Below are 18,390 nucleotides of genomic sequence, written 5' to 3'. Positions count from 1 at the left end.
TACTATTAGTGGGCAGCGTGGTAGCACAAGTGAATAGCACTGTGGCTTCACAGTGCCAGGGTCCAGGTTCGATTCCCTTGCTGGGTCACTGTCTGCACGGGCTTCCTCCGGGTGCTCCGGTTTCCTCCCACAGTCCAAAGATGTGCAGGTTAGGTGGATTGGCCATGATAAATTGCCCTTAGTGACCACAAAAGGTTAGGAGGGGTTATGGGGATAGGGTGGAAGTGAGGGTTTAAGTGGGTCAGTGCAGACTCAATGGGCCGAATGGCCTTCTGCACTGTATGTTCTATGTTAACTGAGTAGGTCCTACCCTCATTTGATCTACCAAAATGCATCACCTCACATTTATCCAAATCAAACTCCATCTGCCATTCATCAGCCCACTGGCCCAATTGGTCAAGATCCTGTTGCAATCTTGTCTAACCTTCTTCACTGTCCACTATGCCACCAATCTTGGTGTCATCTGCAAACTTACTAACCATGCCTTTTACATTCTCATTCAAATCATTTACAAATAAGAGTGGACCCAGCACCAATCCCTGAGGCACATCGCTGGTCACAGGCCTCCAGTTTGAAAAACAACCCTCCACAACCACCCTTTGGCTTCGGTCGCCAAGCCAGTTAGCTACCTCGCCCTGGATTCCGGGAGATTTAACCTTTTGCAACAACCTACCACGCGGTACCTTGTCAAAGGCTTTGCTAAAGTTAAAGAAACAACTCTGGTTTTTATTGCTTTGCCATGTGTGCGAGATTGCTGTGTACAGCCTGCTCCGCAATGGGACAAAATGACAGATGATCTGTTTGTGTTTTGAGTTCCACATTCCGTCCCCATGATAACCTTTCATTCTCTTGCTCAACAAGAATCTATCCACCTCCTCCTTAAAACTATTCAGTGACGCTGCTTCCATTGTCAGCGAGGCAGAGTTCCAAAGTCTCACACACACCTCAAAAAAAAAAAATCTCCTCCTCTGTCCTGTAAGGATGATCTCGAATTTTAAAACAGTGCCGCCTAATTCTGAACTTCTGAACTCCCCACAAGAGGAAACATTCATCCCATCTCCACCTACTGAAGACTGTTCAGAATCTTTTATACTTCAATCAAGTCACCCCTCACTCTTCTAACTCCAGTGGATACAAGCCCAGTCTGTCCAAACTTCTCCTCGGACAACCTGCCCATTCTCGCTATCAATCCAGTGAATGTCCTCTGGACCACTTCTAACACATTCACATCTCCCTTAAATAGGGTGACCAAATACTGCACACAGTATTTGAGATGTGGTCTCACCACTGCCCTGTATAACTGATGCAAAACATCCTTATTTTAAGTTCATTTATGGGTGGCACGGTAGCACAGTGGTTAGCAATGTTGCTTCAGAGAGCCAGGGTCCCGAGTTCGATTCCCGGCTTGGGCCACTGTCTGTGTGGAGTCTGCACGTTCTCCCCGTGTCTGCGTGGGTTTCCTCCGGGTGCTCCGGTTTCCTCCCACAAGTCCCGAAAGACGTGCTGTTAGGTGAATTGGACATTCTGAATTCTCCCTCCGTGTACCCGAACAGGGGCTGGAGTGTAGCAAATAGGGGATTTTAACGTAAGCCTACTTGTGACAATAAAGATTATTTAAATTCATCTCAGGTAAAGGACCGCATCCATTTGCCTCCTTAATTACCTGCAGACCACCTCCGTGACTCATGCATGCCCAGGAACACCCAGATTCCTCTGCACCTTGGCTGCTGCATATTGCAGCAGGCTACATTCCAAAAATACTTCATTGGTCATAAAACAGTTCAGGACACCCAATGATTGTGAAAGGCACGGTATTGTGAAATGAAAATCGCTTATTGTCACGAGTTGGCTTCAATGAAGTTACTGTGAAAAGCCCCTAGTCGCCACATTCCGGCGCCTGTCCGGGGAGGCTGGTACGGGATTGTTGTCAAATTCTAAATTCCCACGCAAGAACAAGAGGGAAAGAAACGACAAGAATGTTGAAAGTGGTACCAGATTGAGCCAGTCGATCTTTGGCCGAGAGACAATCGATCAGCTCTATCCGGCTACACAGCGACATCACCTCGGTGTGGATTCTCTCCAGCTCGTAAGTCGGATTCTCTACCTACAGAACACAAATGGTTAACTCTCTGACACACACACACAATCTTCTTACCACAACCTAGAAACAAACCCCCATTTCAGCAGCCTTTCCAGAGGATGTGGGGGGGGGAGAAGAGAGAAAGGGGCATTGTTGAGGACTGCATCAGTGAGAATCCTTGCTGGATTAGGATGGGGTTTCAAATCAGAAAATGGTACAGATAGCAGTCTGTACAGTCTGGGTGGGCGACTTGGGTTCATTGCAGCAATGATGTGTCTCTCCCACCACCTCCCTTCTGCCTGAAACAGAGATGATGTGGAGATGCCGGCGTTGGACTGGGGGGAACACAGTAAGAAGTCTTACAACACCAGGTTAAAGTCCAACAGGTTTGTTTCAAACACGAGCTTTCGGAGCGCTGCGCTCCGAAAGCTCGTGTTTGAAACAAACCTGTTGGACTTTAACCTGGTGTTGTAAGACTTCTTACTGAAACAGTGATGTCAGCTGTCTCACACGGTGTATGCAGTTCAGCGCACTGTGCTGATCTGGCCAAAGAAGTCCTGCGTTGGTCGCATGAGTCAGTGGTAATAATTATAATAATCGCTTATTGTCACGAGTAGGCTTCAATGAAGTTACTGTGAAAAGCCCCTAGTCGCCACATTCCGGCGCCTGTTCGGGGAGGCCGGTACGGGAACTGAACCCGCGCTGCTGGCCTCGTTCTGCATTACAAGCCAGCTGTTTAGCCCACTGTGCTAAACCAGCCCAGTATGTGTGCAGCAAATTGAAATGTTGCTGTGCCACATCCAACCACCGGATGGAAAGAGCTTCACAGTTTGCCAGCCCACACAAAATTGTTTGAGCAGAGGCAAATCCATTCAAGCATCACATAGCAGGACTGGCCATCAGATCACCCTCTTGCACTGTTGTTATTTGGAATTTGTTCAAGCTCAGGAAAGTTTATTTAACGACAAGTAACAGAATCAAGACCCACCCAGCCCTCCAAAAAGAAAAAAAAAAGTTCGATAAAATGATGCAAGTCAAGTCACTGGATTGCGTAACCTGGTATGGAAACCCTGGCGACATTATATTATATTTACATTATTATACATTGTGAGAACTTGCTGTGTACATTACAACAGTGATTACACTTCAAGTACCCTGCTGGCTGTGAAGCGATCTGGGGCGTCCCAGGATCATGGAAGGCACTACAGAAATGCAAACTTTCCTTTTCATTCTATTCATTAACTGCTAACATCTCTTTGCTGCCCCGCAGCCCATTTTCTACCGTCACAGCTCGATTTTTCTAGTGCTGCAGCGTCTGTTTAACTGCAGCTGAGATGTTTAACTGAGGAATTACCGGAGCCGACACATTCCCAGGGCCGACACATTGCTGGGATGGAGGGCTGATCTTATGAAGGTTGCCCCTACACTCTTTGGAGTTTAGAAGAATGAGAGGTGATCTTATTGAAACATTCAAGATCCTGAAGGGATTTGACAGGGTAGTTACCAGGAGGATGTTTCTACCCATGGGGGAGGCCAGAACTAGGGCACACACTTTAATAAGAGTGCCCCTTTTAAGTAGTCTGTGAAATTCTCTTCCTCAGAACAGTAGAGCCTGGGTCATTGAATAGATTCAAGGCCAAGTTAAGACAGATGTTTGATCTGCAAGGGAATGAAGGCTCGAGGGGCATACGACAAAGTGGAGTGCGACCACAACCTGATCTGCCATGATCTTATTGAATGGTGGAGCTGGCTCAAAGGGCTGAATGGCCTCCTCCTACTCCAGAGTCCTGTAAGAGTTCACCTTTTTATCTTGATCATTCACCTCCCGGACCCTATCATTACCAAGAATAAAACTAGGATCCACCTCATTGGGAGGATCTTGCTACGCACAAATCAACTACTTCACCCGTCTGATAGCAGGCAGGCTCAGTAACAGCCAACAAGGATTTGTGAAAAGACAATATTCTGCCTCACTGCCAGGGTGGGCTGCTTTAACTATCTTGATCATTGTCACTAGTTAGTCTTTAGACGGAAGAGAGACCACACTAAACCTCGTGCCCACCCCACAGTTGGGCCATACCTCGTCGATTCCCCGCACCGTTTCCATAACTCGGATGTAGTCGTAGAAGACTGCTCCTGCTGTATCCCAGTCCTGTATCTGTAAGGCGCACTCTGGCATAGCCAGCTTTCCAAGGAAGTATTTCAGGTAGCTGTAATTCTCATTGATGATGGCGTCTGGGGATGAAGAGGGGACAACATACAGTGAGAGGAGATATACTCAGTCAAGGCTATTGCTTTTTCACACTCAACCACTTTGACGAGGTCTGGCTTGTCCAAACGCACGGGGCCTGAGGGGTATTAAGCAGCCTACCACGTCAGCCAAGAATAGATAACATTTCACCTTCCAAATCTCCCAGAAAGAATTAAAAAAAGATACTCAGTACCTACTCAGCAAATCATAGGCTGATTACTCCATGAATTAGTGGCTGAGCCTATCAGCAGCCAATGTAGGGTGAAACAAGCCAGTGATTGGACGAGCAAAAGGTCATTACCTGCCCAGTAAGTTTTGATTATCTTTGTTTTGTTGCTGGGGATCAGGTGGAAGGTAACCGGGTGGTCGGGGGTCAGCAGATAGGGAAACGGCGGAGAAAATGAACAAATATTTTATTTCTGTTTTCACAGATAGGATGCAAAAAACATTCCAGTAATAGCTGTGAATGAGGAGGTGGAAGGGACAGGGGAACTTGGTGAAACTATCACTCGGGAAGCGTTACTGAGCAAACCGATGGAGCAGAGGGCGGACAAGTCTCCTCATCCTCATGTCTCAAGTGTGGCTAATGAGATAGTGGAGGCATTGGTGATGATTTTCCAAATTTCACTAGATTCTGGAACTCTTCCATCAGACTGGAAAGTCGCAAATATAACCCCTCCATTCAAGAAGAGAGGCAGAAAGCAGAAATCTATCAGCCAGGTAGCTTGACGTCTGTCATGGGGAAGGTGTCAGAATTCATCATTAAGGAGGTTATAGTTGGGCACTTAGAAAAACCTAAAAGCAAGCAGGAAGAGTCAGCATGGTTTTGTGAAAGGGAAATCATGTTTAACCAATTTGATTTGATTTGTCACATGTACCGAAGTACAGTGAAATGTATTTTTCTGTGGCCAAGGGAACGTACACAGTACGTACATAGTAGACAAAAGAATAACCAACAGAGAACATTGACAATGGTACATCGACAAACAGTGATTGGTTACAGTGCAGAATAAGGGGAAGAATAAATTTCTTAGTTGGTTGAAGGAGTAACTTGTGCTGTGGACAAAGGGGAGCCTGTAGATGTACTGTACGTGGATTTCCAGAAAGCATTTGATAAGTTGCCATGTCAAAGGTTATTGAAAAAATTAAAAGCTCCTGTGATAATAAATTAGTCAGGATTGAAGATTGACTGGCAGAAAACAGAGTATGCATAAATAGGTCTTTTTCACATTGGTAGGATGCGATTAGTGGAGTTCCGCAGAGGTCTGTGCTGGGACATCAACTTCTTACAATTTACATTAATGACTTAGATGAGGGGTGTTGCAGCTAAATTTGCAGATGCCACTAAAATAGGCAGGAACGTATGCTGTGTAGAGGACATAAGGAGGTTACAGATCAATATAAACAAGCCGAGTAGGGGGCAAAAATCTAGCAGATGGGATTACATGGGGAAAATGTCAAGTTGTTCACTTTGGCAGGAATAAAGAAACTAAATATTTCTTAATAGAGAACTGCGGAATTCGGAGGCGCAGAGGGATCTTGGGGTTCCAGTGCTCAAGTTACAAAAGGTTAGTCTGGACCTGGATCAATGACATGGCGGGCCCCCAAGCGTGGAGACCTGGATCAATGACATGGCGGGTTTCATTAAGCTAGAGAAGGTCAAATTCGCCCTGAGAGGGTCGGTACAAGGGTTCTTTAGGCGGTGGCAGCCTTTTCTCGACTTTCTGGCTCAACGATAGGGTACGGGGACAGCAGCAGCAGCAACCCGGGGAGGGAAAAGGGGGGGGCCGACAATGACTATGTTTGTTTATTTAATTTTAATATTTTTTAAGTTCTTTTGTTGTTCATTAGGGTTGGGGGGGTGGGGGGATGTGATACATGCACCGATACGGTCTGGGGGTGGTACGGTTATTATGGGTTATTTTGTTGCATTTCATTGTTTGTCGTTATGTTTTATATTTTCTGTAAAAAATTCCAATAAAAATTATATTAAAAAAAAACAAAAGGTTAGTCTGCAGGTTCAGCAAGTAATTAAGATGGCTAATGGAATACTATCTTTGATCACGAAAGGAATTGAACTTGAAAATAAGGATGTTATGTTTCAGTTATACAGGGAAATAATGAGACCACATCTCAAACATCCGTTAAAACAGATTTTTTAAAATATGAATTTAGAGTACCCAATTAATTTTTTCCAATTAAGGGGCAATTTAGCGTGGCCAATTCACCTACCCTGCACATTTTTGGGTTGTGGAGGCGAAACCCACTCAAACACGGGGAGAATGTGCAAACTCCACACGGACAGTGACCCAGAGCCGGGATCGAACCTGGGACCGTGGTGCTGTGAGGCAGCAGTGCTAACCACTGCGCCACCGCACTGCCCCTGTTAAAATAGAGATGAGGAAGAATTTCTTCAGCCACACACTGGTGAATCTGTGGAACTTTGCTGCAGAAGGCTGTGGAGGCCAAATCACAGTGTCTTTAATCATAGAATTTACAGTGCAGGAGGCCATTCGGCCCATCTAGTCTGCACCAGCCCTCGGAAAGAGTACCCTACCCAAGCTCTCACCTCCACCATATCCCCATAACCCCACCGAACCCAAGGGCAATTTAGCATGGCCAATCCACCTAACCTGCACGTCTTTGGACGGTGGGAGGAAACCGGAGCACCCGGAGGAAACCCACGCAGACACAGGGAGAACGTGCAGACTCCGCACAGACAGTGACCCAAGCTGGCAACCTGGGACCCTGGCGCTGTGAAGCAACTGTATTAATCACTGTGCTACCATGCTGCCTTAAGACAGAGATAGAAAGGTTTTTGATCAATAAGGGAATCAGGCATTATGGGGAGAAGGCAGGAGAATGGGGATAAGAAAAATATCAACCATGATTGAATGGCGGAGCAGACTTGATGGCCCCAGTGGCCTAATTCTGCTCCGATATCTTATGGTCTTACGAGACCTGGGATCAGCAGGTTGTCTGATGAGGAAAGGTTATCAAACCGGACTAGTTTCCACTGGAGTTTAGAAGAGTGAGGGGTGACTTGATTTAAGTTTATAAGATCCTCAACGGTCTCAAAAGGTGCACGTGGAAAGGGGCAGCACAGTGGTTAGCACTGCTACCCCACAGCCCCAGGGACCTGTGTTCCGTTCTGACCTGGGGTGACTGCCTGTGTGGACTTTGCATGCTCTTCCAGTGTCTGCGTGGGTTTCCTCCCACAGTCCAAAGGCGTGCAGGTTAGGTGGATTGGCCATGATAAATTGCCCTTGGTGTCCAACGGTTAGGAGGGGTTACGGGGATAGGGTGGAGGATTGGACCTCGGTTGGGTGTACTTTCGGAGGGTTTGTGCAAACTTGGTGGCCTTAATTGATCCTTCTGCACTGTAGGGACTTTATGAGGATGATTCCTCTTGTGGCGAAGTCCAGAACTAGGGGGTACTGTTTTAAAATTAGGGGTCACCCTTTTGGGACAAAGATGAGAGGGGTTTGTTTCTGAGGATTGAGAGACTTTGGAACACTGCCTCAGATGGGTTAGATTGCGGGGACATGGAATATTTTGAAGGCAGAGCAAGTCAAAGGTTCAGGGATAGATGGGAATGTGGAACTCAGAGTTAGATCAGCCATAATCTTATTGAATGGCGGAGCAGGCCTGAAGGGCTGAATGGCCTTCTCCTGCTATTTCAGATGCTCATATTACTCTACCCTCCATGAAGTTTAGTCCATGAAAATGCACCACTGGTGGACGTTGAGAAGGAAGGATCATAAAGTCTGTCTACTATCTCCATTCAATTCTACCCATTGCCTCAGTTCATTTGCTGCCAATCCGTGCTCCAGATTGGACTAAACCTCCCCACTCCCACCTTCCATAAACCTGAGCTCATCAGAAACTGTACCCCAAGTCCCATTCATCTAGCATTGCTGAAGTACAGTAAGCCCTGGTAAAAGAGCACTTCAATTTCAAAGCTATCCTCATTACTACATCCCTCTACAGCCCCTCCCGGTATCTGTAACCTCCTCGAGCCCCAATCCTCAGAGGTATCTATGCTCCTCCAATTCTGTCCTATTCTAATCACCCCACTCTTGGTCAGATCTTCAGCTGCCCAAGCTCTGGAACTCCCTAAACCTCTCAATCTCTCGCTCCTTAAAATCTATCATACCAAGGTTTTGGTCAAAATCAGTCTTGTGGCAAGTGTTGTTTGCTAATTGGGCCTATGAAACACAGATGTTTCACTGTGTCAACAGTGCTTTATAAATGCATAGCAGTGTTTTCAGTTTGGCTGTGTTTCCTGGCTACCCTGATTGGTGTTTGCTGCATTGCCTGTTACCTGATGCCAGATGCCTAACCACCAGCTGGTGACACGTGTTCCAGTGACCTGCCTCGATCAGGTGCAGTGCCTCCTTGTGGATATTGCCGCTATGGTGAGCCCGCAGACTCTTGGCGTCGTGGATCCACTCTGGAGGGATGCCGAGCTTCTCCTGCAGGAACAGCTCTTTCTCATTCTGCTCCTCCGTCTCCTCCAGGGTGCAATGCCTGTTCAGCTGCTCCCGCACTGCATTCGCTCGCTGCCTATGGGAAGAGTGCAGCTTGTTTAAACTGTCTCACTGATACAGGGCAAAGCCTCAGGCACCCGCCCAGTGCCCGCCGACCACCTTCGGGACATACGTTAGCATGCAGGAAGCCTGCGATCGGTACCATTGAAATACTGACCATCGTCATGCTTCCTGTCCCACCGTTCCAAACTACATACTGGCCATTATTCTCTGAGCAAACTTCAATAGTGTCTGAGTTTATAACCTGGCTAGTACTGCGCTACCCAATTTCACAGTGGGCAGTTGGGTGGAAGAGTGAAACAGAAGCACAATCAATATTCTATAGATAGGAACAGTGCACCCAGCAACTCCACTTGCATTAAGTCACGAGATGGTTACAACTTTGAACTGTGCAAATGTTACACACACGGAGGCCTTTCAGCCCATTTATTGTATTTGCTGGTTCTTTGCTAGAATTAACCATCACTAACCCCACTTCCCCCCACAATCTGCTCATGATCCTGTGTCAATCCTAATTTCACTCTTTTCCCATAGCACTGCATCAATCTCCAAATTAATCCCACTGTCCCACACTCTCCCCATTGCCCTGTATCAATCTCCAAATTAATCCCACTGTCCCACGCTCTCCCCATTGCCCTGTATCAATCACCAAATTAATCCCACCGCTCCACTCTTCCCACAGTCCTGTATCAATCTCCAAACTAATCCCACTGCCCCACTCTTCCCACAGTCCTGTTTCAATCTCCAAACTAATCCCACTGCCCCACTCTTCCCACAGTCCTGTATCAATCTCCAAACTAATCCCACTGCTCCACTCTTCCCACAGTCCTGTTTCAATCTCCTAACTAATCCCACTGGCCCATTCCCCTTGTAGCTGTGACAATCTCAAAGTTTGCTCATAGTCCAGTTCTCTTGCATATTGCTGCATCTTTGCTTTAAAACATTTATCCAAATTTTCCGTAAAAGATAGTGGTTTTTGTCACAAGCACGGTGATTCAATACTCAACAGTCCCTTGTGAAAATGCGACTTGACATCGGTCCTTCAGTTTAGTGGAATTTTGTGCAGTTTGATGGGGTAAGACCCCCTTGTTCAGAGTAATGTCCGGTAGAAACAGCACAAAGCAGAAGTCAGGCAAGGGATGGGTGTCAGACTCAGAGGTTCCTCGAGCCTCAGCTGGGGGTTTTGGTGGTTGAGGATCCGGAGAAGGCAACGGAGTGGCTTTGGCCCTAATTCGGGCAGCCATGGACAGGGTGGACCAGCGACAGAGGTACAAGGCGCGTCGATAGGAACGGGTCCTGAAGGGGGTGAAGGACCATTGAGACTGTAGATGGGAGGGCCACATACCAAGGATGTTGGGGCACAGCCGGCAAGAAGGTGTGCGGCGTTTAATAAGGCCAAGGTTGCGTTGTACAAGAGCAACGTGAGGTTTGGTGGGTCCAATCGGGTAATTTTCAAGGATAGAGACTATTAATTTAATAGGGTGGAGGATGCAAATGAGTTAGTCAGGAAACACTGACTGGGGGGCAAACTAAATTGGAGTTTGTTGTTTTGTAATGTTGGGGAGGGCTTGGAGCTGCGTCTGTCTGTGCGGAGTCTGCACGTTCTCCCAGTGTCTGCGTGGGTTTCCTCCAGGTGCTCTGCTTTCCTCCCACAAGCCCCAAAAGACGTGCTGTTAGGTAATTTGGACATTCTGAATCCTCCGCACAGGCGCCGGAATGTGGCGACTAGGGGATTTTCACAGTAACTTCATCACTGTATTAATTATTAAAATATTTTTTTAAAAAAAGAGTACCCAATTTTTTTTTTTCCAATTAAGGGGCAATTTAGCGTTTCCAATCCACCTACCCTGCACATCTTTGGGTTGTGGGGGTGAAACCCACGCAGATACGGGGAGAATGTGCAAACTCCATACGGACAGTGACCCAGGGCTGGGATTCAACCCGGGTCTTCAGCACGTAGTCCCAGTGCTAACCACTGCGCCACATGTCACCCCATCGCATTGTTAATGTAAGCCTACTTGTGACAATAAAGATGATTAGTACTTTGTTTTTTGGTGGGCATTTTGTTTGGTCTTCAGGATGAGGTGGTTTTGAGAGGGGGAAGGGGTGCACTGCTGATGGTGAGGATTCCTTTTTTATGGGGGACGTGGTGGACATCTTGGGTGGGCCCAGAGCTTTGGCAGGGGGTTTAACACCCCCAATCTGGTTGACAACTTGGAATGGGAGGGGTAAAATGGCCCAGTAGTTCATAGATGAGATAGAATTTAAAGTGCAGGAGGCCATTCAGCACATCAGAGTCTATACCGGCCCCGGAAAGAGCACCCTACCTAAGCCCACACTTCCACCCTATCCTTGTAACCCAGCAACCCCACCTAACATTTGGACACCACAGGGCAATTTATCATGGCCAATCCACCTAACCCGCACATCTTTGGACTGTGGGAGGAAACCGGAGCACCCGGAGGAAACCCATGCAGACACGGGGAGAAAGTGCAGACTCCGCACAGACAGTGACCCAAGCCGGGAATCAAACCTGGGTCCCTGGCGCTGTGAAACAACAGTGCTAAAAAGGTTTCAGCTGTTTGCACACTTGAGAAGTTTTAAGGCGGGTGTGTGTTTTTTTTTTTACCCATTTGAGAATTAAGGATCAAACAAGGTTGCGGAAGGGATGCGCGGGGCAGGTAAATCACTCGGATTTTGTTTGAAGGGCGCAGGGGTCGCTGTGTTGATTAATAATAGGGCAGCTGTTTTTAGAGGTAACATATTGGCAGACTCAGGTGGGATGTACATAATAATCAGTGGGTCGTTGCCGGGCACAGCGATGGTGTTGGTCAATGTGTATGCACCGAACTGGGATGACGCGGCATTCATTAATATGGTGCTGCCGTCTATCTTAGATCTTGATTCAAATCAGCTAATTATGGGGGTGGGAGTTCATTGTGTTTTTGATCCTTGATTGGACAGGTTGAGTCCCAAGTTTCAGAGTCCATCAGGGATGGCGAGGGAGTTATTTTTGTTCATGGAGCAGATAGGGGGGCAGACCCATCAAGGTTTCAGTTTCCGAGTGATAGGGAATTTTCTTTCTTTTCCGCATGTCCATCGGGTTTACACTCGGATTGACTTCTTTGTGGTGGGTAGGTCTCTTCTCCATGGGGTGAAGTACTCTGCAATAGTCATCATGTTCCGCGCTTTGTGGACCTGATGTTGGAGCTGGGCCGCTCTCAGCGACCTCCATGGTGACTGGACACGGTGTTGCTCAGGGAGAAGCGTTTTTGTGAGCGAGTATCCTCTGCCATTGGGGAGTATGTCGAGTTCAACAGGAATGAGGCAGTCTTCCCTTCCACACACTGGGAGGCCTTGAAGGTGGTGGTTTGGGGGTGGGTGGTGGGGGAGGAGGGAGAGAGAAAGATAATTTCATTTAAGGTGCATAGGGGTAAATCTGGGAAGCTGGAGAGGCAAAGACTGATGGATTCCATACTAGAGGTGGACCAGCAGTCCTTGATGCCGGAGTTATTGGCAGACAGAACAAAATTGCAAACAGATTTTGAGATGTCAACCGGTAAGGTTGTGAGCCAGCTGCGATGCTCCAGTTGGATTTTTTTACGAATATGGTGAGAAGGCCAGCCACCTTTTTGCCTGCCGTCTCAGCTGGTGAGCCGTCTCCCAGGAGATTGTGCAGGTCAGGGTCTCAGGGGATAATTTCTGCCCCAGAGAAGGTTAATGAGGTGTTGGAGGCCTTCCACTGTGGGTTGTACGAGTCAGAGCCCCTGGGAGGAGAGTTTATCAATGAGGCAATTTCTGGATTTTTGCACGCGGAGAAGATCAAGTACACCATGAGGGGGTCGGTGGAAGGGTTCTACTCAAGGTGGCGGCCTTTTATCTCCTTTCTCAGGAAACTGGTTACCGTCAGTTGGTGCGCGGGGGGGGGGGGTCTTTTTAGTTTGATTGAGGTTTTGTCTTCTTTGTGAGGGGGGATTGGGTGGGTGCACTTTGGGAATTATGGAGTTGGGCTTTGTTGTGTTTGTTATGATGAAAATTATGTTTGAATAAAAATATATATTTTTTAATTGGAAAAGGTTTGATTACTCCTCTCCCTGCTGTTGTGTGGAGAATGGCCCAGTACCTCAACTTATGATGAGGCTTCAGAATGTCCAATTATGATTCTGTTATTCTCTGTGCCTGTGGGTCTTCATGTCAGATTCATAAAAAGACTCCCAAATCAGCAGGCGGCACAATGGTTAGCACTGCTGCCTCACGTGCCGAGGACCCGGGTTCAATCCCGGCTCTGGGTCACTGTCTTTGTGGAGTTTGCACATTCTCCCTGTGTCTGCGTGGGTCTCACTCCCACAATCCAAAGATGTGCGGGGTAGATGGATTGGCCACGCTAAAATGTCCCTTAATTGGAAAAGAAAATAATTGGATACTCTAAATTTATTTTCAAAAAAGACTCCTAAATAGTCACACAGCTCCCAGTCAGCTGTCCAGTGCCCTGTACAAATTTCACCACTTTACACTAACAGACGGACTAAAGAAAATAGGGGCAGATTCCAATATATTTTAACTTGTGCTTCAGCAGTAAACTTACTGAGAATTGGGAATGTGTAATAACACGAAGACGGCCCATTCCCAGAGGCCGGCAGCCTCGAGTTGAGCAGCAAAGCTGGTGTGCACCATAGCCTGGTGCTTGTCGGACAGGTGGGTGTAGTTCAACGCCTGCAGCACCATCCACAGGTGCCAGCTCAGCCGGTAATCCAAGTGGTCGGCGGTCACAGTCCTCGGATTGAGAAGCGGGTGGAGCTCATAGTGTCTGTGAAGAGGAAACAAGGGGAGAGTGAAGGAGGAAAACACAAATAGGAAATCTGGATGTGTGGAAAGACAAGAGGTCAGTCAGACCCTGCTGGCAGCTCAGGCAGACACATCAGCAGAACTGAAAGTGAGCTTCGACTCCCCAGAAGAGGGGAGAATTCAAATTACATCTGTCTAATCAAGCCAACACTGACACACCACAAGAGACTCTGGCTAGAGAAAATAATACTCTCACTTTGGACAGCCAGTGATCTCAAGATGTAATACTTGGATTGTGAAGGTCTCCTGTACCTGTCACTGTAGAGCTTCAGTAAATGGTAACAGATGTCTTGATGGAGTTCACCTTTCTCGTCATTTTCAGGAACTTCAATCAGGTCAATATTAGTATCTTCCAGGTAGGGAGGTAGTGGATAGCGTGCGTACCTTTGGACATCTTCACTGCCCTGTAAATTCAGAACTTTAGTTGACAGAAATTGCTAATTTCTTCCTTCCCTCCCCGAGGCCCATGTGGAAGCAAAACTGCCCAATATCCCAATGGGCAGTTAATCATCAACCAACAGCAAGTAGTGAACATGCACTCATTGTGGTCATTTATCAATGCACAGCACTGCAGCCGTGAGTCAGAAAGTGGAGTGTTAAATCCCATTTTAGGAGAGAGCAGAGAATCTAGACAGACACTCCTGCTGCAGGAGGAAGGGAGCACTCAGGTGGAGGTGCTGTCTTTCAGTGGAGATGTTAAACCAATATCCTGGGTCAATATTTTACCCCCAACCAGCTACGCTTAAAATTGTAAGGTCATCTGTCATTATCACACAGCACACGATCATTACCGCCATGGGTTTGGGTTGTGTGCTTCCTGCCCATGTTTCCAACATTTCAACATTAACTACACTTCAGGAATTATTTCAGGCCACCAGCCTGGGCTGGAGGTGGGGGCGGATGTCTTGGCCTTCTCCTTGCTGATCGCCCGGAGGTGGGTCCTGTTGGGGTGGAGGTCAGCTTCTCCACCCTGTGCCTCGACGTGGCGGGGGCACCTGCTGGAATTTCTGACTCTCGAGAAGGTGAATTTCAAGCTGAGGGGAGGGATGGAAGGGTTCTACAACTCATGGGCATTTTTATCGTGCACTTTCAAACATTGGATGCCACTGAACATTTAGGGGGGTGGGTGGAGGAGTTGAGCGTACGGTTTCTCGGTTACCATGTATAAAATTACCATAGATTCTCGTTCTCTTTCTGGTTTAGCTCACTCAGCTAAATCGCTGGCTTACCAAGCAGGCCAGCAGCACGGTTCGATTCCCGTACCAGCCTCCCCGGACAGGCGCCGGAATGTGGCGACTAGGGGCTTTTCACAGTAACTTCATTTGAAGCCTACTCGTGACAATAAGCGATTTTCATTTCATTTCATTTCTTTCTGGTTTTGTATTTGGGATGTAGGGGGGAGGTTTGGGTTTATATTATACAGGAGCTGTTGGTCGTGGGATTGCCATTGTATTTTTTTATGGGTGTATATTTGATGAAAATGTGGAAAATGAGAATAAAAATATATTTTAAAAAAAAAGAGGAATTATTTCAGGCTCTGGAGCACATTTTGCTGTCCTGTAGATGTAGACGGCGATGCACAAGTGCAAGTTGTTGCTTCGCCCCCAAACGCTACCTGGTGCAGGCAGATCAAACCGCACCAAGATAAACAGCTACCGTGGGCACACGGACAGACAACACTTCATTGTACGGCAGTCGTCAGTGAACTGAACTCGCCACCAGAACCACTAAGCTCATCAGTAAAATCTCATTCAGAAAGAAACACTATGATACCTGAAAGGCTTCACTGTACATGTTGAGAGCGTCAGCAATGGAGGCTCTGGGCGGCAGCATGTACCAAAGATGGACAGCCAGACAGCGCTTCCAATCCAGCTGTGAGCAGATGTTAATGTAACCCTCTGATGATTGCCACACCTAAGCAGAAAACACACATAACATGAATGATGCAGAATGCACAGAGTCTGGCACAGTGTCCCCCATATGCTCGCATTGTCTGGCCAACTATCTCACACAACCCCCATCGCAGGGGCAAACTATGGTCAACCTCCAGCTTAGCCTCATCCGTAGCTGACCCCACCCTCTACATGTAATTCATCACCGCCTAAACTTGTAGCACAGCTCCCCCCATCCTCTCCTTGCACTCTATTTGTATTCAGTCCCTGAACCATTAAGCCACAGGGAACAATTACCCAAACTTTTGTAATTTCTCTTCAGAATCTACAAAACATTTTCCAAAAGAATAATCCTGATGTCTGGAAGGTTAAGCTTCTGGATATAGAGAATACTTACTGCTTTTCCAGCCAGCAGTGCAAAGATCTTCAGCCTCTCCTCCTGGATGAAGGGGTCAGCCATCAGCTGGTTCCAGTCGGTGAGCTGGATGCCAAGGAGCTCTCGCACCTGGTGGCCCCCAGCAGCCTGAGCCAGCAGTAAGGCCAGTCTGTGATCCCCTGTATCACACAAACACTCTCGTCAGCACTCAGACAAATCTTCCCCCAAACAGCAGCTTTCCCCCGGACCCACCCTCTCACCCACATCACCCTCAATCCACCTGGACCACTTCACAGTTAGGCATCAGCCACATCGCTGCAGCAAGTAGGTAAGAATGTTGCTGGTGCCTTAACTACAGTCTTCAAACTTTCTCTCAACACAGGAACCATCCCTTTCAACTGGAACATTGTACACGTCACTCCACTGCTTCAGGTAAGAGAGGAAAACCAGGGAATTAGCCTGTTGTCAGGAAGTTACTGATCAATAGCTAAGAATAGGATGGCTGAACGCTTGAAATTTTTCAGCTGATGAGAAAGAGCCAGCCTAGATTTGTAAAGGACATCATGCCTGATGAACCTGACTGAACCTTTTGCAGAGATAGTTAAAGCTCTGGACAGGGCATTTCCTTGGAACTTATAGGGACTTTCAGGGAGCATTCAATAAAGTCCCTCATAAGAGCCGTTGCTAAAGCTCCTGGAATTGAGGGAAATTATTGGTCAGGTTCAGTAATTGGCTGCTGGCAGGAGACAGAGTAAGGATAATGGTTGTGATTTGTAGCACTCCACAAGGATCCATATTGAGTTCGCAACTGGCCACTATTTATTAATAATGGGATAGAAAGCCACATACCCAAATTTGCTGATGACACAAAGACAGGCTGTATTGTAAGCAGTATAGATAGAAGCATAACATTATAAAAAGATAGATAAAGTGAATGGGCAAATGGATTTCAGTGTAGGCAAATATGAGGTAATCCACTTTCGACCCAAAACATTCTTCCTAAATGGACCTCCAATGTTTCTAGCTATTCACAGAAGTGATTTGAGGTTCCAGGTACACAGAACATTTTAATCTCATGAACAGCAACGGAAAGAATAATAATCAGAGCTCAACAAAATGTTTCTCTTCCTATCTGGAATCCAAGAGGGTATAGGTCCCTGCTTCAGCTACCCAGAACCAGGTTAGATACAGCTGGGGTCACTGTGAGCAGTGCTGGACACCACATCTTAGGAAGGGTGTTTGGCCTTGAAAGGAGTGCAGTGTGGATTTACCAGAACGATATTACAAGCACAGATTACACAAACGCGGATTGCTCCATCTCCCCACTGCTCGGGGATAAATATCTTTCAAATTAGAGCCAGATCTTTCAGGAGTGTGACAGTCGTTTGGAACACTCTTCAGATCAGTTGATAAGAGGAATCTGGTGACAGTGGGCAAGAAGCTGTTTTTGAATCTGTTCGTGCGTGGTCTCAGACTGCTGTATCTCCTGCCCGATGGAAGAGTGAGTAAGCCGGGTGGGAGGGATGTTTGATTATGCTGCCTGCTTTCCCCAGGTAGCGGGAGGTGTTGATGGAGTCAATGGATGGGAGGCAGGTGTGTGTGGTGGACTGGGCTGTGTTTGTGACTCTCTGAAGTTTCTTGCGGTCCTGGGCCGAGCAGTTGCCATACCAGGCTGTGATGTAGCCAGATAGGATGCTTTCTATGGTGCAAGTTTCCTCAGGAAACTAAGGAAATTTGGCATGTCCACATTAACCCTTACCAACTTTTACAGATGCACTATAGAGAGCATCCTCTCGGGCTGCATCACAGCCTGGTATGGCAACTGCTCGGCCCAGGACCGCAAGGAACTTCAGAGAGTCGTGAATACCGCCCAGTCCATCACACGAACCTGCCTCCCATCCATCGATTCCATCTACACCTCCCGCTGCCGGGGGAAAGCAGGCAGCATAATCAAGGATCCCTCCCACCCGGCTTACTCACTTTTCCAACTTCTTCCATCGGGCAGGAGATTCAGAAGTCTGAGAACACGGACGAACAGACTCAAAAACAGCTTCTTCCCCACTGTCACCAGACTCCTAAACGACCCTTTTATGGACTGTCCTCATTAATACTACACCCTGTCTGCTTCATCCGATGCCAATGCTTATGTAGTTACATTGTATATATTGTGTAGCCCTATTATGTATTCTCATGTACTTTCTTGAATTCTGTTCAATTCCCTTTCTTCCAATGTACTGAATGATCTGTTGAGCTGCTTGCAGAAAAATACTTTTCACTGTACCTCGGTACACGTGACAATAAACAAATCCAATCCAATCCAATCCAATCTGTAAAAATTGGTAAGAGTCAAGGTGGGGTGTCCAGAACCAGGGATCAAAGTCTGAAGATACAGGGTA

At 47.2% G+C, this 18,390-nt stretch overlaps 1 protein-coding gene across 9 annotated transcripts in view; it reads right to left on the bottom strand.

The window, feature by feature from the left end:
• nup98 (nucleoporin 98 and 96 precursor) overlaps positions 1–18,390 on the bottom strand; it is a 126,345-nt gene that overhangs the window by 7,043 nt on the left and 100,912 nt on the right. For all 9 annotated transcript variants that reach the window (XM_038819057.1, XM_038819054.1, XM_038819056.1 and 6 more), the window contains 7 exons: positions 16,016–16,173; positions 15,500–15,640; positions 13,979–14,130; positions 13,467–13,688; positions 8,656–8,897; positions 4,161–4,315; positions 1,993–2,104 (listed from right to left, as the gene is read on the bottom strand). In XM_038819057.1, the coding sequence (XP_038674985.1) occupies positions 1,993–2,104; positions 4,161–4,315; positions 8,656–8,897; positions 13,467–13,688; positions 13,979–14,130; positions 15,500–15,640; positions 16,016–16,173 (1,182 nt within the window). The remainder of the gene's footprint in view (positions 1–1,992; positions 2,105–4,160; positions 4,316–8,655; positions 8,898–13,466; positions 13,689–13,978; positions 14,131–15,499; positions 15,641–16,015; positions 16,174–18,390) is intronic.

The sequence above is a fragment of the Scyliorhinus canicula genome, chromosome 14 (genome assembly GCF_902713615.1).
Source record: "Scyliorhinus canicula chromosome 14, sScyCan1.1, whole genome shotgun sequence".
In the NCBI taxonomy this organism is placed as follows: domain Eukaryota; kingdom Metazoa; phylum Chordata; class Chondrichthyes; order Carcharhiniformes; family Scyliorhinidae; genus Scyliorhinus; species Scyliorhinus canicula.
Note: the sequence above shows the minus strand (reverse complement) of the source record. Positions and strands in the feature narration are given on the sequence as shown.